The sequence below is a fragment of the Siphateles boraxobius genome, unplaced genomic scaffold, assembly GCF_051911475.1.
Source record: "Siphateles boraxobius isolate OS27281-9 unplaced genomic scaffold, OSU_SipBor_1 19, whole genome shotgun sequence".
Classification (NCBI taxonomy): Eukaryota; Metazoa; Chordata; class Actinopteri; order Cypriniformes; family Leuciscidae; genus Siphateles; species Siphateles boraxobius.
The window spans coordinates 21,075,176-21,103,106 of NW_027508799.1; the positions used below are offsets into that span (position 1 = coordinate 21,075,176).

Consider the following 27,931-nt stretch of genomic DNA (forward strand, 5'->3'; position numbering starts at 1 on the left):
AAGGGTCAGACTATTTTTCTTACAATGTAAATCATTCAATCTTTTGCAATTCTTTAAAAAGTTACCAGCCAACTGGCCAGGAACTCGTCGAATTTACACGCCGAAGCCATTTTTTACTTGCTAGTGTTAATTTTAGAACCTATACTTAATATTTTGTGTTTATTTGATGCCCCATGGCTTAACAGGATTTTAAATGAACTACTACTTTCACAATAAAAAAAAAAAGACCCAAAAACTGGAAAATTGGCACACGATCCTGTACTGAACTTGATTCCAGCCCAAACCACAAATCTGCATTTGCAGACGTCTGAACGATTGCCTCATATATATTGGACACATATACATATGCCGTCATGAGGCCTTTCATACACTGAGTAAAATGTTCCATCGTGATGCAGTTTGGCCTGTTTAAATCCAACCAAGTGCAGCTGGTTTTCATGGAATTCGATGCTTCTAGAAGGAAAGTCAAGACGTGAATGAGAGTCCTGGAATTCTGTACTGGAATTTGTCCCGGAGTGTGCAGAGGGATTTGGTAATCTCCGTCACGAAAAGAGCCTCGCAGCACAAACCTCACAGGTCCAGATTAACGCTGTGTTTAACCCGGAGCATTAATGCTGATCTGAACATCCGCGTTTCTCTCCTAAATCCTCACACACGCATTCAGACCGACTTTATCTCATCTTCATTTCTCTCATTCTGTCCGTGCTTTCTCACCCTTTCTCTTAATTTATGCCTGTGTGTATAACAGCTAAATATGAACTCTGTTTAATAATGTATAACTTACTGAATTATACATAACTCATCAGACCATCTCTTCTGCTCTCTCTCTCTCCTCTCCATCCGATCCGCCATTGCCAATATCATCTCTTCCTCTCTATCTGTTCTGTCCAACTCATTCACCCTGTCTCTTCCTGTCTTTCTCTAAACTTCCCCTCTTCTGTGACGTGATGTGAAGGGGGTATGTGGCAATCCTTGAATTTAATTTTTAACAGCAAATTTTGTTTAGATAAATTCACACACCTTTTGTTGCCCTTAAATACTATGCAGGTGAAACTGTGGTTATGTTCAAAACGGCAGAACACAGTTGTCATTCTTGTTTAGTTATGAAAGAATGTGACCATGAGAATGTGACAAGCTACAAATTTCTGGAGTTATAACTAAAGTTAGAATTGTGGTTGATATGTGCTAAACAGAAAAAAGCAAGAAAAAAGATGAAAGTAGCTCAGGACAAAAAAAATAATTGAATCAAAATGATATAAACTGACTCAGCAACTACACTGTCAGAAAAAAATGCCTTTTGGGGTACAGCAGCTTGTCATTTGGGCAGAACCCTTAAAGGTACAAAGTTGCCCTTTATCTTTATCTGCCTCAGAGTTGTAATATGTACCCATAAGGTACCACTATGAACCATTTAGGGGTAAAAAGGTGCCGTAGTGATAAGCTGTTGTACTTTAGAATTGTTGCAATTCTTTTCTGAGAGGGTACCTAAATGCAGTTTAACAATGACATACTTAAAGACACAATACAGCACATCACATGCATATCAGTCACTATTTGCTGGACGCATCGAACTTCAAATAATACAATTTCCTGGTCCAACTCTCTGCTGTGTTGGCTAATAAAACACTAGTCTTTTCATCATGCCGTAGTGATGTGTCCCTTGTGTTTTGAATAGGTCTGAATCCAACAAAAAAAAAACCCCATTTGATTGTCATTCTACTGCATTCCTTGCAATGAGAAAGAGAAGAGAAAAAAGGCTGCAGTTCATAAGGCAAGTTATAATTCCTTTGACCCTCAATGGTGTCGCACTGCAGAAGGAAGTGATCGTGAAAAGTTTCACAGGTTCCGCCATAGTTTGCTTTTGGGATCTAAAGGAGCATTTGGACATGCAAAAAAGTATTACATCACGTGCAGGACTTTAAAAACAGATGGTTACAGCCAGGTATTACTCGCAAGTTGTCAATCTCAATTTCTCAATTTCCCATGCTTTAATATAAAAGGATAGTTCACCCAAAAATGGAAATTCTGTCATCATTTACTCATTCTTAAATTCCAAACCTGTATGAATTTATTTCTTCTGCTGAACAAAAAAGAAGATATTTAGAAGAATGTCAGTAACCAAACAGTTGATGGATTTAAAAAATAAATAAAATTCATACTATGGAAGTCAATGTGGTCCATCAACTGTTTGATAACCCATATTCTTCTAAATATCTTCTTTTGTGTTCACAGAAAAAATAAATTCATACACATTTGGAACAACTCAAGGGTGAGGAAAGAATTTTTCATTTTCGGGTGAACTATCCCTTTAAGTATTTTGATTTGAAGTATTTCTGTTTTTGATAAATAACTTTTTGAGTACACTGGTGTCCCAGACATAAAATCATTGGCATTGCCCTTTGACCCGTCACGTCCAGGTTTTAACAATCATTCCAGATTCTATGAGAATAAGAAAGTCCACACCACAACTATAACAATAAACAACACAAAAAGAATGATGTCACTGGATTCATAAAAGATTTTACTTTTTTTGTTTTACTTTCTTGGTGTGAACAGGCCTTTATACTTGACAAGAGCTGTCTAGCTCACAGTTCTCCCCAGCACCTGTGGCCTCATGAGATAAAATGGTAAAATAGCCACTGTTTGTACACTTCTGAATCTCATCTGAGGCAGTACGTCATTCTGGTACTGCTACTGCTTGCCTACCATTTCATGATCATACTGAATATTCGAATAGCCTACTCATACTGCTGTTTGCATACTGTTTAGCAAGGAAGTATGCATATTTGACCACCTGTAACAGGACTGTAACAGGAACTGGGTTGAGCTGACCTAAACTCTTTTCAGTTCTGAGATGTTATTAGCCAGTTTAACAGTCATCATTACACACAGGCGCTCACGGCAGCACTCAGGAGGGCTAAAATAGGGAGAGAAGCAGAAAAAAAAGACAGAAGATGTAATTGGGTTCACGTCTTTTCTTCAGGAGTGCATGAGTAGCTCTAATCTTCCTCCACTGCCCTAAACCAAGATTAGACAGACTCCTGAGACCACCACCTTCTCTCTTTTCATCTCTCGCTCTCTCACTTCATTCCAGTGCTCTGTTCTTCACCCATTCTGAAATAATTAACTGCTATAAGTGAAATTAATTACGTTAATTAGAACAGTAGAGTTATTTTGGGGTCCAAGAAGACGAAGAGGAAGGTTTGGGACCGCACTGACCCTTCTGCACATCTGAGTGTGTGTGTGTGTGTGTGTGTGTGTGTGTGTGTGTGTGTGTGTGTGTGTGTGTGTGTGTGTGTGTGTGTGTGTGTGTGTGTGTGTGTGTGTGTGTGTGTGTGTGTGTGTGTGTGTGTGTGTAGGGAATGGTGAAAGGTCACATGAGAAAGGGTGGGCTGGTGGGGGCAAAATGAGGAGGTGGAAAAAATTCCTAGCCATTTCTGATCATAAAAACGAGGGAATCAAGCCTTTGCGAGGAAACTACGGCTGTCATTCCTCTGATATAACTCTAACCCTAGGAAATGGTTCTTCCAGGATTTATTTCACGGAAAGGGTTAGATAGTTCTGTGAAAAACTACTTAGGGGAAGGTTCAACTATAAAATAAAAACTGACTGCCAGACTCACAGAGACGCCGTCATTGACATCTGTTACGCACACAAACCGCAGACAGGCAGAGAGTCAAAAGCAACAGAGAAAGGAAAGCGCAACAGAAGAAAAAAACAAAACAAGGGCAAGCTTGATAATTCGTCATCTCTGCCAGTCCTGAAATGACTTCTCTATTGACCCTGAAGAGTCTTACCTCATTCGTTTGAGCTAGAACATTAGATGAAAAGCCTAAGGGCTTCTTATGGGTATAATGAAAGGAAAAGCAAAGCAAACTTGGGTCAGGCTACAGCCCAGAGTCCTGTTTGTTTGAGGCCAAAGTCACTTCACCCGTGCTGCTGTTTTAAATACCAATATGAAATGTATAGGGAAATGTAATGTTATCTATATCTGAAAGAAAAAAATATATTTAGCATAAAATAATTAGAGGTTCACAAAAACTTAAATGGAAATTCACCCTTTCATCTCTTTTCTAAATGTATCTGAATGATCTTATTGTGAACAATTCATCCATTCATAGGTTTACATTTCAATAAAAAAAAATGTCATTGTTTGGATATAACTTTACAAACCCGGTAAAACTCTCGGGACACTTAATTCCGGTCCACTAATTTGATTGGACAAATGTATGAATTCATAATACAATTTAATGCAGCAAATGTGATGTACACATAATCGCCGAAATGAATTAAATTAAATTGATGTATCCCAAATGAACACAGCATAAAAAAAAAAACTAATTCGCATTGCATTCACATTGGCTTTGAAAGTGCATTCAGATTTCTTTTCAGTCGATATATATTTTTGATTGTTATCAGTTCATGTACATTTTTAAACTAGTCTACAAAAAGATTACATCCGGAGTATAGTAAATATTTAAAATTAACTTAATGTGGAATTTAACTAAAAAGGTTACTATACTATATTACTAAAGGATTTTAGGGATTTTTAAAGGAAATTGTCAAATTTGATTTAGTGTCGACTTAAAAAGTTACTGGAAATGAACAACAACTGCTGATAATTCAGAACAAGACAAGGGTATGCTGGGAAAGACATTTACATCATTTGAATGATTTTACAACCTGGACCAGTGCGTTTATAACAGGTAAGGGGGCCCAAAGACCCTCAGCACCATCTGCCTGACACATCAGCTGCTCTAAGGTCAGAACCTACATGTCTCAGATCATATTTTACAAGACCGCTGCTGAGATTTAGGGATAAAACATCACACTTCAAATGAAGCAGTACATTTCTGAGAAAAAGCAGAGGTTTAACTTGAGATTATACACACAAAGCTGCTTGGCACCTCCAAAAGGTGAACAGGATTCTGATAGAGCGAAAGCTGAAGCTGACAATAAGAAAATGAATCTACCCCCCTCTCTCTCTCTCTTATTCATATTCCAGTAGTGTGCTCACTCGCTCCTTGTGCTCACCGGGCCGGTCTTCCATCTCTCTTATCCTGGCAGAGAGACAGGAGAGCCCACAGTGTATCTGTAATGAATACAAATCCCGATACATTACTTCTGGCTGCGGCCCAGCCCCAGCGCTCAACCACTACCTGTTCCCCAGTGATCAAACTGCAGACTGTATTAATCAGAGGTGTTAAACTGAGGTTTGTGTCCTGTTGGAATGTGCAACTGGATCCTTCATCAGAGCAGAGACATCCATTAAGGCTCAAATACTATTCAGGTAGTTAGAACATTAGTTCTGGTTGGAGGGACAGAATTCTGGTCCTGATTTTGAGAAGAACTAGTCGACCAGATATTTACTACATGCCTTGGTATTTAGGCTCAAATATGACGGCAGCAATGATCCAACTTAAACAAAATAATTCACAAATTTATACATACTGATAAGAATCTCTAAACTCTTGGCAGGTCAACACTGATTTGGTTGAATGAACAATTTGTTATAAAACACTATTTGCATCAAGAAGATATTTGTTAAATCTAAAACAGTGACTCAGAAAGATTATTTTTCTTCTGATGTGAAATTTTGGATCACAGTTGTGCATTGTCGCTGTTAAAATATTGATTCTGGAGTGTAAATTTATTAGCATTGATCACACTGTACTGTCAAAACGATCTTGAATTATTAAATATACACATTCACTGTATTTCTTGCCCTGAGGAAAATAATCTCACATTACATTCAAAACATGGACTAAAATTTCTCTCAAGAGGATTGAGTTCAATTGTTTGTTTGTTTATTTACACACACACACACTTCCAATTCCACAAAGTTTGGGGTCAGTAAGATTTAGCTTTTTGGTTTATTTTTTTAAAGAAATTAATTATTTTATTGAGCAACAGCAAGGATGCATTAAATTAATCAAAAGAGGCAGACACTTTATAATTTTACAAAATATTTCTATTTTAAATAAATGTTGATCCTTTGAACTTTCTATTCATTACAGAATCCTAAAAAAAAAATACATGTGTTTCAAAATATTACGCAGCACAACAGTTTTCAACATATAATAAGAAGAGAAACAAATCAGTAGCCTATATTATGATTTCTGAAGACTGGAGTAATGATGCTGAAAATTCAGCTTTGCCATCACAGGAATAAATTACATTTTAAAATAATTTAAAATAGAAAAAAGTTATTTTAATTTGTACTAATAATTTTACTGTATTTTTAATCAAATAAATGCAGCCTTGGTGAGCAGCCTAAGAGACCACTGTCAAAAACACTGACGCCAAACGTTTGAATGGTAGAGTATGTGAATGTATAAATTACAGCTTACACTCTCAGAAAACAAAAGTGAATAGATTGTACCTTTAGGCGTACAACAGCTTGTCACTGAGGCAGTGCCCTCAAAGGGACATCAAGATACTAAGTACATCTTTAACGGTTCAAATACGCACATTTTTAGGGGTACATAAGGTGCAAAGTTGTACCAAAGACTCCCTTTGAGGTTACTGCTGCAGGGACAAGATGTTGCACCCCTTAAGGAAATTCTGTTTTGACCGTGTAAATATGTATAATATATATACTTCTTGTCACCCTCAAATGAAATTTAAAAAACAAAATCTAATCTCTTGACTGAGATCTTTAAAAATAAATCCTATTTTGTCCTGTTAAATTTCCTCAGTGTTGTTTTCAGTCTGTCTCCAGTATTTCTTTCCACTCAGTAAATGTACAAATGGCAGCCTCAAGAAATGAACCCAAAAATAAGTAAATTCATCAGCTATGGCATCAATTTCTAGATGACACATTTTAATGGAAATTAAAGAAGCCTCACTTAATTTAAACACTTGATTTGTTTTATCATCATATCTAGCTTGTCCACTCATACACGCTCCACCATATAAGAAAACAAATATCATGGGAAATCAATTTCAAAACTTTCTAATATAACACTAACATGTATTTAATAAATGTTAAAGATCTGCTACTGATCTACTGCAAATTCATTTTTCATTTATTGCTAAGCAACAGGGAAAAATATATAATGAAGAGTGCTTTAAATATTATTAGTAATTCTATTGCAAGCTGACAAATTTGCTAAATAACGTATTTAAAAGTAATTTTGGCACCATGCACCTTTACCACATTTTCACTCATTTCAAACATATTAGCTGCAGCTGCAATAGACATCCTGATGCAAAGAATCTGATCCGAACCACTTGTTTTTCAACATATCATGAGGTCCAAAAGGCACGGTATAAAAAGAATGATCCTTTTAACAGCTTTTTCATAGAAATCAATCAGGTCATGAAAAGTTCTCCATCCCCGTTAAGCCGAAAGCAGCACATGGTTGACAGCAGTGGAAGTAATCCAAATGCTTTCTTTCTTTCCTTCCTTAACTCACATTGGTCTTCCCAGCGATGAAAGCATCTCGTTTGTGGTCTCTAAATTACATACTGTATCCAAAACCATCTAAACAACACTGAGTACAAAGAGAGACAATGTGTTTGAGGAAAAAGGAGGTTTTACTCTTTGGAAACCTGCCCCCTATTCATTTCCCATGAAGAATTACATCCTCACTAAATCCAACAGGATTCCTGGATTCGGCAGAAGAACTGAAGTTCAATAGGCATAAAGCACACCCACACTTCCTCCTGGGCCAACCTTCCACTGCACCTGAAGGGCACCTTGAGGAGATTCAGGCATTTCATTAGCAGGCCACGTTTCTTCTGCATCTAATTACAACATAGCAAATTGTGCTCTGGGATAATATATTTCCACTCAAAATGTATTCAAATAATTAATCAATTAATCACCTGCCTACTAAGGACAGGATTAACATACACGCAATTATGGCCACATGCCACTTACGTACACTACCCAGAGCCTGTCCGTCTATAATCAGATAAGAGTCATGCACATGTGTGTATGTGTGAGCAGCTGCATAAACAGAAAAGCAGAAAGATCAAACCCTCCAAGAACAAACACAGAGAGATATATTACACAATTAGCCAGGTTTTAGATGCTTTAATCCTCTTCTCCAGGAGAAGATGCTTTCATAAATGTAGTACTGTGGTGTTTAGTCTGCGTCTGTAAGCTGTGAGGCAAATCTATATGCTGAAGTCCTCCTAAATGTTGACAACATTTGTTTACAGTGATTCTCTTCCAGGAAATCCATCAAAAATATTTGTACTTATACAGTACATATACATACAGTATATGTACTTGTTTTAACAACTCCTTTATATATAAAGAAATCCATTTGTTTTACTATGGACTGTAAAATTTTAAAGACCCTGAATTGGAATACATCAAACTGACCATTCCTTTACGTCAACAGACCAAGTGAAAACAGATCTTTGACCTCAGCAGTCAGGCTTTAAGTCAATTTGATCAGAGACAATTTGATTTAATGCAATATCTGGCCCCTACGAGAAGCAAATGTCTGCATCTGAATATTCTGTTATTGCTGAAGTACTACATGGTTTAGACAGGACACATAACTTGCTGCCAATTGCTGAAAATTCAAATTCCATCTTCGGAAGAACAGGAATAAAAGAGTCTCTCCTGCTGACTTTAATATTTTAAAGTATTTAATATCATTTGCGAGACGACACGTTCTCAGCTGTCTAATATACCACCAGAGGACATTACTTGAAAAAATTGTTTCAGTTAAAAAAAAAAAAAAATGCAATACCAGAAAATGGAAGGTCCCTGAAGCTTAACGCAGCTATCCACATGGTTTTAAGTTTGTTCCTGAGGAGAATCTGCTCAGAGTCTGCATGGCTAATGTAGCTGATAGACTGACTAAAGGGGTGAAACTTAGGTTGATTCATGCTATCCTATATGACTTCTCTATACTATGCTAGATAGTTCATAAAAGTAAAAATAAAATTCTGTCATCATTTTCTCAATCTCATGTTGTTCCAGACCTTTCTTCCGTGGAACACAAAACAAGATATTCTGAAGACCGTTTGTCCAAAAACAACACTGGACCCCATTAACTTCTACTGTATGGACTGTTGTGTTCAGCAGAAAAAATATATACAGGTTAGGAGCAACATATGAGAGAGTAAATTATATAGTCAAGTCAGTTTTTAACACTGGATTATGTTTTTACAGGGTTAACCCAAAATTGTAGTGCCCAAACAACATTGGACCCCATAGCCTTCCATTTCATGGACAAGGTACATAGTGTAAAACAATGTAGTGCAAGAGTTGACAACTAATCATAAACTGCCTCAGTGCACATCTCATTAAATATTCATATGCTTTGAAGAGTCACAGAAACATTCATGCTCTGTTTAGTTTAAACGTCTGAAGGCGACAGTTAAAATGTTGAACAGTGACAGCAAACGCTCATCTTTGTTTTCCTTCTATTTTTGTCATTTATTTTTTGTAGCTTCTTGTTTGTTGTAGTGTTTAAAAAGATCAGAAAAGATTTACATGGTGGCATTTCCACAGACTGACAAGCAGTTAATAAAATGTGCTGTACTTGTCCAATCAATGTTATCCACCTTGTAAATATGCAAAGAAGAACACCAACACAAGGTGAAGAAATGCAATTTTGAAATCTGACTACTTAAAGTTAATTCCTAATTCATGGTATGAACAATGTGAACAAGATAACCCAATATTACATTAACTCAGGATTTAAAATGACTATTTCAAGTGTGAAAAACTGCAAATGTAAATATGATAGGATGTCCAAGTGGGATTGATGTCATATTTAAAAAAAGAAGATATTTTAAAGAACTGTGTTTTGTCCACACAATGAAAGTCAATGGGGTCCAAAACAACACTGGACCCTATTGACTTTCATTGTATGGACCAAATATCACTGAGATCAAAATATCTTCTTTGGTGAACAACAGAATAAAAGAACATGAAAAAGTTTGGAACAACATAAGGGTTAATAAATGATGACAGAATCTTTCATTTTGGGTGAACTATACCAAGGGTTAATTCAGTATACAGATTAGCCAAATGCTTCTAGGGCTAATATTCAGAGGGCTATGGGTTTGAGTCCCTGGGGCCTAATGCCTTGGAGGAGAGCTACATAGTGCCATGCTGAGGTGGCTGGAACAGCAGGTGTGTGTCTGCTTTTGTCAGAGAGTGCCAGAGAGTGTAAACTGTTTAGATAGAGTCCATCTGTGTTCGGCACTGCGGAGAATACAGAGGCGTCCAGTCAGCAGCTTTAGGACGATGCACAAAGAATCGGCCATCATATGGATCCAGGATGAATCCAAGGGAAAATGCATGGAAGAAATGAAGATGTGGCCTTTAAAAGCGCACCGCTATGCCTCTCTTTCTGCTCTTTTTATCTTAATGCTAAGGTCTCAAATGTGTCATATCAGCACTATTAGTCACTCCATGCTGGAATGCTTCTGACCCAAAGAATGTTGACATCCCACGTTTGGCAAAGAGCAGCACCCTCTAATCAAGGCCCGAGTCACCATCTCACTCACCACATGTAGATTTATTGCCTCGCTGTGCACTTGTAAGGCTCTTTTCAAGCATTGTGATTAATCAGCCAGGGACGCCGATAACAGAGTCATGACATGCCTGTTTCCCCCCGGTTCATTTATTTTTCTTGAAGGTCGAGAGAGCGGGAGAGAGATTGCGAATTGAGGAAAAAAACAGAAAAGGAGAGGAAGACCGAACGGGCCTCGGGTCTTCGCTTTCCTGGGCTGCTCAGCATCATGGCCGGTGTTATTATTTCCACCGGCAGCCCGTGTTTGTGTGTCGTTATGTGCCGTCACAGGGAATTATGGGAGTCTTGGGTGATTAGCACTGATGAGAAGCAGATGGCTGCAGAGGTACAGTAAGACAACACGGCGTTAGCAGTTAGCATGCTAGCCGGGGTTATGCTGCAGCTGACACCGTTCTTGTGCCGCAGCTGTGTGCTAAACGCTCGTAAAAGTAGGACTTTAACCATGGCTAAAACAAACTACACGTGCATATACAGTCGTTTAAAGATAAAAATGGACGTTAGTCTATTGCACAAGGGTCAGGGAAAAGAGAGGTACGTTCTGATCCTTGTGCCAGTACAGAATTGGGCCCGGACCCAAACGATCCATCACGATAAGTTGTCACGAGAGACTTGATTGCAGCAACATGGCTGAAGGATCTTGTTCCTTCTAATGCCTGTGTAAACACAATGTCAGTGTTACTACGGACCACTGAGCCTGTTTTCGAGCACATTTGCAGGTTGAACAGTCTGCTGAGGCGGTAAAGCCAGCAAAGGCCCGACGGATTTAGACCTGATGATCAAAAAATGAACTGTTAGCTAATAAACTGGTTTAGTATTGATTGAGGAACAAGACACAGGAAAAGCATTAAATTGTCTGGGAGAAATGAAAGCGTGAAGGAGAGAGAGAGAGAGAGAGAGAGAGAGATGATCATGAGTTTCTGTCTTCCTCCTGAACAGGAAATCTTTTCAGTCTAATGGAATTACTCCAGAACTCAAAGCTTAATCAAATAAGATTTAAAAACACTGTATTCATCCGTTTCTGTCATGTGACCATTTAAACCTGGAATGAAAAATAAAAGTTATGTTTTTGTGTTGTTTTCAGATCTTATTAGGTTACGATATTACACAATAAAATACAGGACATTTGCAATGAGTTGCCAAAACTTTTCAAAAGTTTGGTGTCGGTGAGATGTTTTTGAATGATGTCTCTTATGCTCACCAAGGTTGCATTTCTTTGATTACATTTACATTTACATTTATTCATTTAGCTGACGCTTTTATCCAAAGCGACTTACAATTGCTATATATGTCAGAGGTCGCATGCCTCTGGAGCAACTAGGGGTTAAGTGTCTTGCTCAGGGACACATTGGTGTCTCACAGTGGATTCGAACCCGGGTCTCTCACACCAAAGTCATGTGTCTTATCCACTGCGCCATCACCACCACTTTTTTTGATTATTAATACAGTAAAGACTGTAATATCGTGAAATATCATTACAATAAAAAACTGCATTTATTAAAAAAATTATAATCTTTTGTAAAATTATAAATGTCTTTGCTGTCACTTTTTAAATAAAAGTTAATTAAAAAGTATTAATTAGAAATTCTTACTGCCTACTGTGAAGGACAATGATTATTATGCTTCACTGATGTCATTATGCATTTAATTTGTAGAGTGTTTAAAATTTAAATGTACACATACTGAATATAACATCAGGCTTCATGAACTTCTAGTTTAATGGTCTCAATGCGGTCTATGTTATACATTTAATTGACTAATGAAACATCATCTCAGAGGATAAAATTGCAATGCTTTAGGCTAAACATTTTCTAACAAAATGAGCAAAAACCAAAAGGTATAACAATTATTCTTGCGGTCCCTTTGTGAGCAGTTTTACTTTATTAAGTGTAATAAATTGAAAAGTTTTCATGAGGGTCGCATCCCTCATGAATCCATTGAAGAAAGAATGAGCACAACAACTCTCATAAACTTAGCCATTCTGACTGTAAATGTAAATTGAAAATATTTGGTTATAAGTTATAAGTGCACTAAGGGTTCAGTCAGTTAACACTTTATTGTCTGATTACACAGAGTAGGAAAACACAGATTTGGGCCCAATCAAAGCAACCATGCACAGCAGAACACCTTTCTAACAGGATTTCCTAACTGTTTTCATGGGGAATAAATAGCGAGAATGTTATCTTTCAAAATAACATGCATACGAGGCGGGGAAATATACACTCACCTAAAGGATTATTAGGAACACCTGTTCAATTTCTCATTAATGCAATTATCTAATCAACCAATCACATGGGAGTTGCTTCAATGCATTTAGGGGTGTGGTCCTGGTCAAGACAATCTCCTGAACTCCAAACTGAATGTCAGAATGGGAAAGAAAGGTGATTTAAGTAACTTTGAGCGTGGCATGGCTGTTGGTGCCAGACGGGCCGGTCTGAGTATTTCACAATCTACTCAGTTACTGGGATTTTCACGCACAACCATTTCTAGGGTTTACAAAGAATGGTGTGAAAAGGGAAAAACATCCAGTATGCGGCAGTCCTGTGGGCGAAAATGCCTTGTTGATGCTAGAGGTCAGAGGAGAATGGGCCGACTGATTCAAGCTGATAGAAGAGCAACTTTGACTGAAATAACCACTTGTTACAACCGAGGTATGCAGCAAAGCATTTGTGAAGCCACAACACGCACAACATTGAGGCGGATGGCCTACAACAGCAGAAGACCCCACCGGGTACCACTCATCTCCACTACAAATAGGAAAAAGAAGCTACAATTTGCAAGAGCTCACCAAAATTGGACAGTGGAAGACTGGAAAAAGTTTGCCTGGTCTGATGAGTCTCGATTTCTGTTGAGACATTCAGATGGTAGAGTCAGAATTTGGCGTAAACAGAATGAGAACATGGATCCATCATGCCTTGTTACGACTGTGCAGGCTGGTGGTGGTGATGTAATGGTGTGGGGGATTTTTCCTTGGCACACTTAGTGCCAATTGGGCATCGTTTAAATGCCACGGCCTACCTGAGCATTGTTTCTGACCATGTCCATCCCTTTATGGCCACAATGTACCCATCCTCTAATGGCTACTTCCAGCAGGATAATGCACCATGTCACAAAGCTCGAATCATTTCAAATTGGTTTCTTGAACATGACAATGAGTTCACTGTACTAAAATGGCCCCCACAGTCACCAGATCTCAACCCAATAGAGCATCTTTGGGATGTGGTGGAACGGGAGCTTCGTGCCCTGGATGTGCATCCCACAAATGTCCATCAACTGCAAGATGCTATCCTATCAATATGGGCCAACATTTCTAAAGAATGCTTTCAGCACCTTGTTGAATCAATGCGACGTGGAATTAAGGCAGTTCTGAAGGCGAAAGGGGGTCAAACACAGTATTAGTATAGTGTACCTAATAATCATTTAGGTGAGTGTATTTTGCTATAGCAAGAAGTGCATTTTACCTTTTCAAACCTAACATGACTTAGCTGTGATTTTATCATTACACAAATCATGAGGTGGGTAGAAAGAAACTTGTGTGGTCACAGTAACTGTTGGTCAGCAAAAGCAAAATTTTGCAGGTTAAAGAAAGCGAGACCAGATGAAATACCATAGATGAATATGGGTATACAGTATGGACCATGAAATAAGCATCAAAAGCTTTTTTTTAATCAATCATTATATAATATTGAAGTGCAGTGTTAAACAAAAATGACTGAGTAGACACAACACAACACAACACAAGTTTTGCATTGATGTCAAGTTACGAATCTTCACATATAAAGGTCACTGCTGAACCAAGAGGTTTGCTATTGGTCGGTGCTGCAAATTCCTGTGTCAAAGTTCACCATAGCCCAAAGTTCACAATTTTGCCTTTGAACTTTCAGAAATTTGATTGCACCTTTAGAATGATGGAAATGCTAAACAGACCACCAGTTTTTAATAAATTATTCAATGTTTAGAGAACGGTGTGGTGCATAGTTTTAGGTTTTTTAGACTTAGATTTTAAATATCCATTTTGTATATAAAAATGTGTTTTGTGACTTGCTAATCAAAAATGCCTTACCATTTTATTTGAGACAATCAATCACTATTACAAGGTAATGTTTCATATAATTATTCTCTTCATTAGCATTTTTCCATGCACATATTATGCTGACAAAATCTGTACATCGGGTAAATCAAACTCACCAAAGTGTCAGTGAAGTCAGAAAAAGCTTCATCCCTGACCAAAGGAACCGATGCTACAAAGGTCATATCATGAAAGACCAAATTTTTCTTGACCTTTGGATATAAAAGTAGCACCTGTGTCTCTGCATATCCTTCTGAAGGATCTCAGTGACTTTTATTTTTTATCAGTTTTACTCTCATTTTAAAAGTTTGTGCAATGCATCAGTTTTATTGATCACAATGTAACATCTTTGCAATGAGATTGTTATTGAATGATGAGGCAGCACAAACTATACTGACCCGAGAGCAAACCCACAACTCATTAGTAAATATTACTCATTTCACATTTACATTTCACAAGAGGTAGGTACAGCAAAAAAAAAAAATTGCACCAGAAACCCTAACATGTCTCTAATAAAAAAAGATTAATATGATTTGATATGAAATGTCACCTAGCTAATTATAAAAGCATTTGAGGTATTTACTATTAACATTACTCTTTATATTATCATCATTCCAACCATAACATTTGTCATTTATGTACCTGGAAGACTACACCGCCATATTATTTATTTATTTATTGAGCAGGTCTTTTATCCGCACAGTTTCACCTGAGGGAGGATTGGAACATGTGTGAAGGGCGAGTTTGACGCCCTTGCTAGGCAGCCTGTCTGCCAGGCAGCAAAAGATTCAGACTTCATAATAACAAAAACATTTAGCGCTTCGTCTACTTATGTTAACTATGGTTCTGAATTTGGTTTCAGTAGAAATACATCCTCCATTTCTTGCAAAGGTTTGGTTTTAGGCTTTCAACAGATTTAAAATTTTCTCAGTTGCCATGGTGATGATGACTTGCTGGGGCACAACTGCTAGATGGCGCCAATATTTCAACACTTATCTATTCATCTCCTGCATGAGTGTCTGCGTGTGTGTGACTGTGAGGGAGTTTGTGAGTGTCAGAGAGAGTGAGTTAGAAAGAGAGTGAATGAGAGATCTGACGTTAGTCTAAATGAAGCGAGCCTAAAGGAGAAGCTCAACATGCTGTCAAGACAGAGATGGACAGAAGAGGGACATACAGTGGGTGGATAACAGACAGGAAGAGAGACAGACTGCGGGTATAGATCAGACAGGGAGAGAAAGGGACAGACAGCTGGTAGAGGACAGGCAGGGAGCAACAGACAGCAGGTAGAGGGCAGAAAAACCTTGAGTCACTCGAACAAACATTTGTCTCAGGGATGCAGAGAGAGCTGGCATTTAGTATTTATGCTGCATGTGGTAAATCTGCCTTATAAGATCTATCGAGTGATTTTTTCAAATGAACTAAAGACCTACAACATGCCATTAACATGCTACTGCATGCCAGAAACTGTTCAGAAGCTTTCTGAATTGACAAAAGAGGAAGTTAGGCATGGCATGACAATAAATGAATTTGTAGAATCTGTCTCGAACTAAATGTTTGATTTTGTAGGTATAATGTCATGAAGGTCTACCCCTGAACCCACTGCTAAAGCTTACACTTAGGGGGATGAGAGTATATCGTACAAAAAACTTTTTCACTAAATCTGAGAAATACTTATGATCCGTCAACCCAATCTCGAGAAAACAGTTGTTTGAAGCAATTTGCAATTTCGTATGAAGTATGAATGATTCATATGAAAATGTATGATGTGTAATAAAAAATTAAGCATAAACCTGTACTCATTTTGTTTCAGATTTGCGAAACATCTCAATCAAAATTGAAATATTTCAAACAAAACAGTTTTTTAAAAAGTGAAATAACTGAATTTGTTTCAGATTCATCACAGAATTGAGCTGGGGCCTGTTTTTCGGCCATATTTCAGACAGGGTTGGGTTGAGTGGATTTTGATGGAGACACAAGAGCAGCAGTCTTTCAGACTGTGTGTGACGTTGGCATGACTGACGTGGTACATAAATCACTCGATGTAATATGCCCCTGCCATCTTGGGAGGGAAAACCACTCCATTCCCCCTACAAATAAACACATCCATCACTCCCTCATTCAATAACCCCAAACAAGAATACAATGTACAACCAATGTGTAATTAAAATTCAAGTGTATGCATCATTAATTATGTTAATCGGGAGGTCTGATTATTGAAAATGTGTTCCAGGGTCTTGAGTCGACAACATTTTCTCAATATAAGGGTACTTTCACACGACAACGATGTACTAAAAACAAAAAGGGTTTTCCCCAAAACGCCAATGTCATATAAACGAAAGGCCAAAACATATAAAAAGTTTTCATTTTTTTTGTGGAAAAGGTGTTGTGTAAACGGCTCCTAAGACAGTAAGAAAATTCTGAACACAGGATGGGCTGTAAACTTGTCAACTAATATATATTTTTCAGTGGCCAATACAGATATCTAGAAAGCAGGGTAGATGATGGGTGATATAATGCCTAGAATACAACTTTATAACATAAAATGAGATGGACATAAAACTTATGAAATCAATCAAACGCTTATTTTACACAATATACAGTATACTCAGAATTTAAAACATTTAAAATTAATTTGTGTATTTCCATTGGTGAGGCAACACTTCTAATTCATCCAGCAGATACAACTGCACCAACATAAACCCAAATATCAGTCAAGTAATTGGCCTGGTTAAGAAATACTATAGATATTTTAGGTTTTTTATGGTCTAGGTTTAACCCTAGTACATGTGTTTAAAATCTAAATTATACAAGCTGATCACATGAGAATTCTTAAGTAGTGTATAGTTGGCAGTTTCAAATGAATTCGTACAATCTGACTCATGCAACAACAAAAAAAAAGATTTGTATGCAAAAAAAATAAGATTGGCCAAAGTCACTATGAACATCCACCTCTAACTAACTCTCATGGGGGTGTGAGGGGATCATACAAAAGTGTAATTCATAATCATTACCAATTCACAAAATATTTAGAACTGTTCGAACAAATTTGTATTATGAGATTGATTGAAATATGTACAATTTGTAATAAATAAACAAGACATGAACCTGCATCCCTAAACATAATGGTCAGTGGGATGGTCAAACCTAGAAATGAGATTGTACAAATTCATAATTGTCACCAATTTGGCAAAACTTAAAATAATTACAAATTGTCATGAGACTGTCTTGGAATTATCATAGCTGAATTAATACTTGAATCTCAGCTCCCACAGGCCATTATGAAACTTGCAATGAGACCCAGGTGAGGGGAATAACTGTAATCTTGTGCACATGAGGACACCTGGGTGAGTTAGATGAGATCAGGTCAAGGCCATGTGATAAATGTGCTACTGTTGCCAAGTGCACTCTGAGTGCCAGTCATAAAGACCTATAAAGTCTTGCTCTCATAGCTAAGCGAAGCTCAAACTGATGAATTAAACATGCAACCTACACTGAGAATTTAGCACCACCTAAACTAGGATGCTAGCAGAAGGGACAGCTAAAGACAGACAGAGGAGAAAGAGATGGGGTACGAAGGAGACAGGAAATATTGTAACATCCACGTAAAAGACCCCACTCTCATGTCCCAAGGTCAGACTTCCCGCTAAACCTTCTGACGGTTGTTCTTTCCACCTCAGGCCTCCAATCCATGTGTTATTGCTCTCTGGATGTGACTCAACACCCACACAGTATCTGCTGCAAAACTAACACAGGACACAAGAAGAAAATCAACTGTGGGCCAACATTTGGTTCTTTTTCTCGCCATTATTCACGGTGCTGGTTAATATCCTGAGCGAGGCAGTGTGCTGTACGACTGATGGTTTAAAAGTAACGGCAGTCTGCAGGGAGCTGATCTGATATTCACTCAGAGCAAACGCATCAGGCCTGGCCTACATACACAACCATACTCACACTTCCACCCACATTTTAGAGGAGAAGAAAGAACCCTCTTAACTCTTTCACAACTCTTTATCTCACATGCAGTCTCATTTTTTTATCACTTATTATTAGGAAAAGACAACTATTATTATTGGGAATTAAAAACTACCTTAAACACTAATGTTAAACTTTGAAAGTTATATACAGACACAATAGTGTGTTTAAATTACTTGCCTAAGTGATCAAACTTGATTTTGCAAGGTGGACAATAAAACGGGAGATTGACCTAGAGTGATTTAACCTAAATTGAACCTAAAGTTGCGATGTAATTATGTAACAGAATGTACATTCAATGTACATCCCAGTGAAACTGTAAAAATGTTGGGCGTGGACATGGTTTCATCAGTTGTTGTTGATTGGATGGAGGCAGATCTGAATGCAAGCTTGCAGCCGATTGTGAAGGGATGGGATTTTAGCGGACTAAATGATTAAAGAAGTTATGTCATATGTCACCAGTAGTCTTTTACCAGAGAACCTTGCTATGATATTTTAATTAAAAGAATATGACGTCATATGCATAGGTGAATCGTTCACACTGTGGTGAACTTTAACACCAAACCTAAACTTTTACATTAAACTCAAATCCCTGCACATCTCTGCCAGACAAACATAGAGAGCAGTGGCACCGGTGCCAACAAATTCTACAGATGATGGCATCAGCACTCAGTACCGGCCGAGGGGACAGAAACTAATAATTAAAACTGTACTATTGTATGTTCCTAATAATAACATCATTCGTCACCTGGAAATAGATATTTGACAGTATAGCACTGAGTTTAAGTTAGAATGCAAATGTAAATCTATTTAAATCAACATCCTAATTTTTAGAGAAACATTTAAATATTCTGGCAATGGGACTCGACAGCTCTCGAATCTACCCTATCTAAAATCATGCAAGGCTCCTCACTACCACGATAAAAAATAACAATAATATAAACAGTTATTTCAATAATAATGTTATTATATATGGGATGCACGATATATCCGCCATCATATCGATATCGGACATTATGTTCATTTTTAATGTTAACGAAAAGAAAATTTGGTCTATATATTAAAGCCGATAAATAGTGAATTTTTCCTTCAGCTGAGACACTTCAGATGCACACTGTTCGCCACTTCAAAAAGGAAAATACGGTTAAGTGCAACATGTGCCAGTCTGTCATATAGGCTACATAATGAGAACATTATAATTGTGTGCTAAGGACGTGTCTTTTAATGGTGAGACTTTTGTTTTTTTAATCAAGCTCTCAAAAATTACATTAAAAAATCATTTAGATTTATCGGCCAATATATTGGTTATCGGCTTTCAAATATAAAGAATCATCGGTTATCAGTATCGGCCACAATTTTCATATTGGTGCATCTCTAATACTTTTTCTATAAAACAGTTGCCTAAACTCATTTAGTAGCCTATATAAATGCAAAAATAACTATATGTTTTCTATAAAACTATGGCATTTTTTTTATGAAAAACTGTAGCCTAAACACATTTAGTATAAATATAAATGCAAAAAATATATATATTGAAAAAAAACTGCAATTATATTCCGTTATACATGACTATATTAACATAATAATACTCAATAATATACCACAATTCTGCCAAAATATTGTTCCTACAGTAAATCCATGGTGGGTGGAATGAAAAGCCTTCTGACTAGTTTGTTCATGGCATATTGTTTTGCTGTTTCCCACGTCACTGTTGTTGAGAACATCAGCACTGTTTTATTTGGCTTTAAACTAGTTTAAATCACAGAGACATATGTGGGCTTATAGAGATAAGAGAATTCTGCTCCGAATTCAAATGCTTCTCACTGGATCTCGCAGCTCTTTTTTAATAATGGTCGCGTAATCGAGATTGGTCGCATGTAAACGCACCTGTTCTAGGCTCGCTGTTTATTGGGCCGAGCTGAAATGGTCCGTGTTGTGCGGTTCAAACAAGTAGTCATGTAATTTTGCAAGCGCTGCAGTATCCCGGCCTAGACATTTTGCAGCGTCAAACTCTAGTCTGGCTTCCTACCACTTTTATGGCAGCATATGGTTTTTTTTTTCCTTTTAAAGCTTTTAAGATGCTTGACAATAGAAATGGTTAGTCAGATTTACAGAAAAGAGTAGGTTTGTACTTAAAAGCAATTAGATCATATAAATGACTTTATCAGAAGGTGGGCAATAAAAAAACAACCTGTATAAAACTTAGGACCATCATGTTTTCAGTTTACCCCTCAGTCGGTCTTTATGTTGTACTGCTGTCAAAGAACTACCTAACCCACCCACTCTTGTTACTTTAGGCACATATCATACTGCTACTGGTTTCTTATGAGGTAAAAAGCATGGATAAATATAGTTAAAAATATCTATTTATAGCAATCAAACCAAAGCTAAGACTAATCATACAGACAAATGACATCCTGAATGTAATTCCATCTATGGAATGTGGCTTGTAAAACATGGACTGTGATGATTTTATTAGGATATCTGGTCACTTATTATTTGGGGATGGGCTTGAAAGAAAATACATAGCAGCCACTCAAAACATCCTGGAAACCACAAATGCATCAGAAACACACTGGCACCCAGTCGCAATATGGCATGGCTAAGCATGATTTTTTTTTTTTCACAAAGTGTAAAAATCTATTTGCCTAAATTTTTGTATAGCCCATAAAAATCTAAACGTTTGACTGCGATGCTTTTTTTTACTTCATGTATAGGCTAGTAAAACAATTAAACAAGGAGCTGCTCACCAATAAATAAGTGATCCATGTGTGTTAATAATACAGTACGACGAAGTGCTGAGTCAACAACAGAGCTTTTAACTCAAACTGGACAAACATTTCAAACTCAAAGGACGTGGCAGATTTAGTCTTAGATTAAAGATTAAAGATCCAAATGTTTTTCCAAAAAGCTCACAGAAACACAGCTTCTCATACGGAAACCATTACTGACGAAATATTAAGATGATGAACTGACGTTACAGTGATAATTACGACCAGTTGCAACTCGTTTAGCGAAGTTCAGAGCTTTTCACGCACAGATCGCTCAGAGCTCGCACACACTCATGCAGTCTTTGCTAAGGGGACTACAGTTCAGAGAAATGAAAGATGGTTGTTAGACTCCCATGTCGTGACCCGCTGCTGACTCATGTTAACAGGGGGCTTTGGTTATTTCCCATAATGCTGAGGGTGCCTGCGGTGCCAATGTGTCACAAGCAGCTGTTTTCTGCTTTATTAACATATACGCAATTTATTCATGCAGTCTGTCATTCTTCCATTTATCTACTTCACTTGCTCTGGATTTGACACTGAGCACTGGCATTGGGAGAAGAGGACCAAACATACACACGTTTTATTAGCTGGGTGGAGTGTACACACATCAAACATGCACAAAGAGTGTTTCCATCCATACTGTATGTTTGTGTGTCTAAATACATGGGTAGGGAGTCTAGGGATCCCTAAAATCCCTAACTCTAAGTATCAATCTTTTGCCATGAAACTTTTACAATATCATTTGTGCTACAAACATGAGTAATAACTCTAACTTTTTTAGGATGCTATAATTTTTTTTTAATGTTCAAATTTATGGTTTTAACCTGATGAGCGGAAAAAAAGAGCATAAATTCACATTGAAGAGTTGGGGGAAGTAAGACATTTTAATGTTTTTTTTTTTTAAGAAAGTCTCTTATGCTCACCAAGGCTGCATTTATTCGAGTAAAAAATTTTTAAAATGTTTTAAAAAAAGAGTAAAAACTGTAATATTGTAAGAAACATTTTACTAAAAAAAAAAAAAACACCCACAAGCATAAACCACCTACAGCACCCTAGTAGCAACACATTAAAAATCACTTCATAGTGACCAAATAACAGCATATTGGTAGCCACCAACCCTAGCGTACTCTTTCACAGACAAGAACTATTCAAATATTCTTCATAAAAATGCTCATTCAACATTAAAAGAAATACCAACATTGTGTAGAGCATTACAACCATTTTAAAAATCCAGAAAATCAGCTATATTTTATTGATTAGTAAACGTATTTTCCATAACAGTAAGGATGATATTGGCCATATAATGAGCAAATCATGCAGTATCACAATTGTGCACTTAACCTTAGGTTGCTTCAGGGGGATTCCCAAAGCAACAAGTGTACTGTGAGTCACTTTGGATAAAAGCATCTGCTAAATGACTACTTACAGTGTCCAGCATGTGATTACCAACATATTAAAGTAACATGCCACAATAATTTAAATACAGTAAACATATGAAAGCGCTCTGGCTAGAAACACAAGCACTGATGTTAAGCAGAAGCGAGAGCAGATGATGTGTGCTCAACATGCATGTTTTTACAGACAGCTAATAAGTCCTGAGTGTTGCTAAGACCAAACGCACTCCTGTGATTGTTATGTTACGACACCTAATGTGTCCCACAATCCCACAGTGACCAGCACCAACTGCTCCACAGATTGAGAAGTCTCGCAGGCAATGCAGCCTAATTACTTTGGCATCTTTCTACACATCTCAAATTACATTTCAGATTTGAATGAATAAATAGTGATTAAATAGAAAAAGCTAAAGTGGACAAGTCGTTACATCTAGACGGGAACCAAAATCAATTAGATCTGTAATGAACCACATCTTTGTCCTTACGTTTCAGAATACACAGTGTCAAATGAGGAAGGCAAGAAACTGGTGAGGATCTCTGTGTGACGGCAGATGCTCTTAGTTGCAGTCACGGCAATAAACAAACTGAGAACTTTCTCGACTTCACCACACTCAGGAAGGATTTATGTTGATGCAGGTTTAGCTGCTTTAAATATTTGTTAGGTAAACGTTAAACAGCGCTTTGAACAAACAACATTAGCAAACGTATTCCAGGAATCGAATTACTTGGGTGCACTTGCATGGGACTTTGGAGACCTGCATGTGTTTGACAGTGAAACAGAAGCAAGAAATGCTCGATCATTCTGCACAAGGAGGAAAAGTCCGGGACAGATCGTCTGTCAGACAGACAGTCATCTTAGATGGCGTCCTGAGGCTCATCAGACATTTTGAAATATATCATAAACGTATTCGTTTGGCTAATGACATGAATTACCTGTCAAATGAACCTGGCACAAAGCCGAGAAAGAAGCCAGATAATGCCACCCTTATTACAAACGGGCATCAAGGGAACCAACAACCTTCAAGAGAGAAAAAGAGCCAAAGAGAAAGGAATGCACACACTAAGCACTCGCAAAACCTTTAAAGCCATTCCGTAAAGGTCTCATGCTACATTGTAACAACTTCAAGAAAAAGCCTCTAATGACTGGAGTGACATGAAAACTCAATAGCATCATTACATCACAGTACAGCAAAGTGGCATGACTGTGACATCAGCAATGATTTCATTAATTCTGCATTTTCCCTTAACAGCAGAGTAAAAATCTTACAAAACATGTGTTTCTCAGTAACTGGTTGTTCAGACTGAGACATTCAAGCACTTCATGAGTCATATTTAACATTCCAGAAAGTGACGGTGTACCATAGTGCACAAAACACGCTTTCCATTTTCCTGCTGTTTGAGTGTTTGTACAGCAGAAGAGGTTCATGTTTGGCTGTGATACGTTGCTCTGCCCGGGACCTGTGATTGACTGAGGTTGTGTTTACCTGAAAACAAGTCCTTGTCAGCAGTGTTAGATGACAACACAACACAAACATGAACATCTGCTGGGCTACAGGCCACCATGGAGATCCTGCTCTGTCTACTAAAGGCTAGGTAAATCATTTAGTTATGATAAAGGCGCAAACAGTAAACATTTGGACATACTGACACCTGTGGGCCTGGATGCATGAAGTTGGTTTACAAAGCTGTTTGTTTATTTTTCAGTTTTGTTCAAGGTTTTTCCCTGTCTCATACAAACACATTAATAAAACATTCTTATAATATAAAAATCTTGGATTTAATCTAAAAAAAATTTGTCCCATTGTTGGAAGGTAAGAGGATGGCTGCTTTTTTGTACTTTTTTTCTCTCTACAGTGGGCATACTTTTTTTATGCTTTGTAAAGTGTCTGATAGCGCTTTATAGATTAATATTATTATTTTAATAATTATTATAACAGTCTATTGCATGACACAGCTGGTCATGTGATCGCAACATGGCATTGTCCATAATGGGGCGACTTGCTTCAAGCAGAATAAAACAGTTTGGTCTAAAAAGACCATAACTTATGTAAGAATGCATAATTTAAATATTTCTCAAAAACTTTATGTCATTAGGTATAAAACTTTTCTACTTAGCAAACAACTACTGAGTGCACATTTAAAGAAACTGAAAAGTGATAAGAAACTGTTGTGATGTTTCAACATCAAGAGGAAATTTGTAAGACACAAATCTGAATAGGACAAAAAGACATGCAGATCAAAAGATAAACGTTTACTGTCAAAGCTGACACAACAAAGTATCTAAAATTGGATTCTAAATCCTTTTCCCATCATTGTCGCCCTGTTTCTATTTTAATAACAAAGAGTGTGTGTCAGTGTATTCAATCGGCTATGAAAACGCACAACTGTCTCTCACAGACACAGTGCAAAAGAAACATCATTATTTCAGTTGTCATAATCAACTAGCTTTTTGCATGACAGATGTGCAGTGAGCCTGAAGGGGCGGAGCTACATTATTGGCCGCAATTTACAGGTTTTGCTCGGATGGGTTTGTTCACTCAGGTGCGGCAGGTGCGCGCTCGGGGAGCGGGCTTATCATGAGCCGCGCTGTTGCTATGGGTCGGCAGCTCCGTTGCCACGGCGCCAAGAGGAGGCCCTGGATGGAGGGGAATCTTGTAAAGGGAAAAGACTGAGACTCCTCGCTTTGCGCAAGCGTTAAAAGCACGCAACCTGTGGAGACTGCTGCGCCACACCAGCTGTCTCAAAAGAAATGAAATTCAACAGATGAACACGAGAATGAGGGGGCATGAGTGATGGTGCTTCATTTAACCATTCGAGATGCTCTGAACAGAATAATCACTGATGCGCCGATGACACCACCCCGAGTTCATTTGAGCTGTTGGACTGTGATCAATGCAGTCTGGCCGCACAAAATGATTAAAAGGCCCTTTTAAGTCTGAAGCAGATGACAGGATAATCGATTGACATCTGTGTGCGCGCGTCTGTGATCACATGATACATGATCAAGCCGTGGCGTGTCCATAAGAAGCCGCACGAGCCAACCAACAAGTTCATTAACTACATATGCATTTCCCTCCAAAAATAATATTGAATAGCTGTTGGGCATGAGTGGCTATATTTCATGCCATTTGTTGATCGTCCTCCAAAAGCGATTTCAGTGCGCATAGTGTGTTTGGAAATGGATAGGTTGGGGTACACCCCCGCGTCATGCCCATGATAATGCCAACACACTCATCATACACCCCCAACACATCCATATGGCACACACACACACACACACACACACAGTTTTCAAACAGAGGGAAGACAAATGGAAAAATTACCTTGATGGTTTTCAAGGGTGTCCTCCGGTATGTACATGTTTTTGCTTTCATTTACCATATATGTGGTCCAGCTTTATCCGAAGGTGAATGAAGAAAAGGTTGTAAAAAAGAGAAGGGGGTAGGAAAAAACAACCCAAGGGAAAGAAATGAAAGAAAAAGGGGGAAGCAAAAAATGAAAAACGCAAAGCGTAAGATATTCCTTCTCTTGCGGCTTAGTTAATATTACCTGATCCCCATTATGGAGCTAAAGATCAGGAAAGGATATTCGCAGGAGCCACCTAAGAAAACGAACCAGTGCATCTTTGGAACATCCGGGCCCTACCTAAGAAACATGATACCAGCGCCGCTTGCTGCTAATCGATAATCAAATCGGCGCGATCGGCTCGGACACGGTTCGAAAAGGATGCTGCAACAGACAGAAGAAGCGCTGGAAACGCGGGCGTAGTTTCAGAGACCGTTTCAGAAAGCGCAGCAAAAGGTAAAAGGTGTGTATATTCCAGATCTCACGGGCTTCGATCTTCGCGTATGATCGACTCCATCTGAGATGGTCCACAACAGGCGTAGTTTGCGTCGCGCCTCGTTAGGAAACAGAGTGCAGAATCGGCCGCGTCCAGTCCATATTGGAGAGAAAGGGGAGTAGTCAGTCTGTGGCCCTGCGGAGAGAGAGCGCACACCACCAGCCTCTCTGCAATGATCTGACGACCAAACCCCCTCCCCTGTAGACTCCCTGACTGCTTCCAGATGTGACTGCGCTAGAAAGGAGAATAAATCCTCCACGCTTTTCCACACGGGGCTGTATCTCTTGAGGGAGAGAGCAAACTTGGGGAAATCGAGTCAAATCAGCTCCAACAGAGTGAAGCGTTTCAATTTCTTTTACAGTCCAGAAACATTTGAGAAGGTGATTTGTACCACAACGAATCTGGTGTATATACGCTCACCGTCACGGCTCCATGCACCATGTTTAGACATTATCCACTTCCTGCTGGTTGCTGGGATGCCACTTAAATGGGTGAATGTTGAGTTCCCCATGCAGCAGCAGCAGCAGCAGGTGCCGGGATGATTTTTTCCCTTCAGCTGAGCTTTAACCGACCTGATCCTCCCATGGCAGGACAAGCGGTTTCCTGAGGACTGGCGGGCTCTGATAAAGGGGACGATGGGGCCTGGGAATTTCTGCAAGATGACTGAGAATCTCTCATCAGCAAACAGCCTTGTACGAATTTAGCTGGCCCTTCCCTGGTCCCTCCCTCCAGCCATGAGAAAACTTCACATATCCCAAGAGACACCCCTGGCCCCAGATTATCCTTTCTCGCTCCCTCTTGCGCTTTCACTCTCTGCGCATTAGAGAATTTTTTTTTTTTTTTTGGAATATTCAATCAGTCAGAAGAATCATAGTGCATAAGAAAGAAGAGACACTCAGAATTCCAGGTTTTCAGATGTTTCCCTGGATGAATGAAGAACAAGGATCCCGGACATTTAATCTACGGCCAAGTTCTTTGATTGGATTTGGCTTTGAACAAAAGGTCATGACAGAGGTCAACGATTTCCCTTCAGCATCCCCAAATAATTGATTAACTTTGGTATGCTTATACAAAGCCCAGAGGGAAAGTTCGCAAAGTGTTTTTCAGTGCCACCCCGTAATCATGAGCCTCTGGGATTCCAGTGGTCCAGAGAATCACGGGCATCGGTACAGAAGGAAAATTTGTTAGGTTCATTTGCCACTTAAAAGATTACAAATATCCTCCCAGCTTCCAGACCCACATTTCAAACGTCAAGACTAATCATGTCTGTCTGCACACTGAATATGATATACAGCAGTGGTCGTGCTCTACATGATTCTTTTGCTAACACTATAATTATACTAATTTACTAATTAACTAAACATAACTGACGCGACACA

At 38.3% G+C, this 27,931-nt stretch overlaps 1 protein-coding gene across 15 annotated transcripts in view; it reads right to left on the reverse strand.

Moving 5' to 3' along the window:
- cacna1c (calcium channel, voltage-dependent, L type, alpha 1C subunit) overlaps positions 1–27,931 on the reverse strand; it is a 130,466-nt gene that overhangs the window by 95,039 nt on the left and 7,496 nt on the right. The window contains exon 1 of one of the 15 annotated variants that reach the window (XM_077234179.1): positions 26,035–26,706. The exons of 13 other annotated variants lie outside the window; for them this stretch is intronic. In XM_077234179.1, the coding sequence (XP_077090294.1) occupies positions 26,035–26,092 (58 nt within the window). In that variant the 5' untranslated portion in view covers positions 26,093–26,706. Of the gene's footprint in view, positions 1–26,034; positions 26,707–27,931 lie in introns of those variants that run through there. One more of the 15 variants, XM_077234184.1, reaches the window with a different exon arrangement.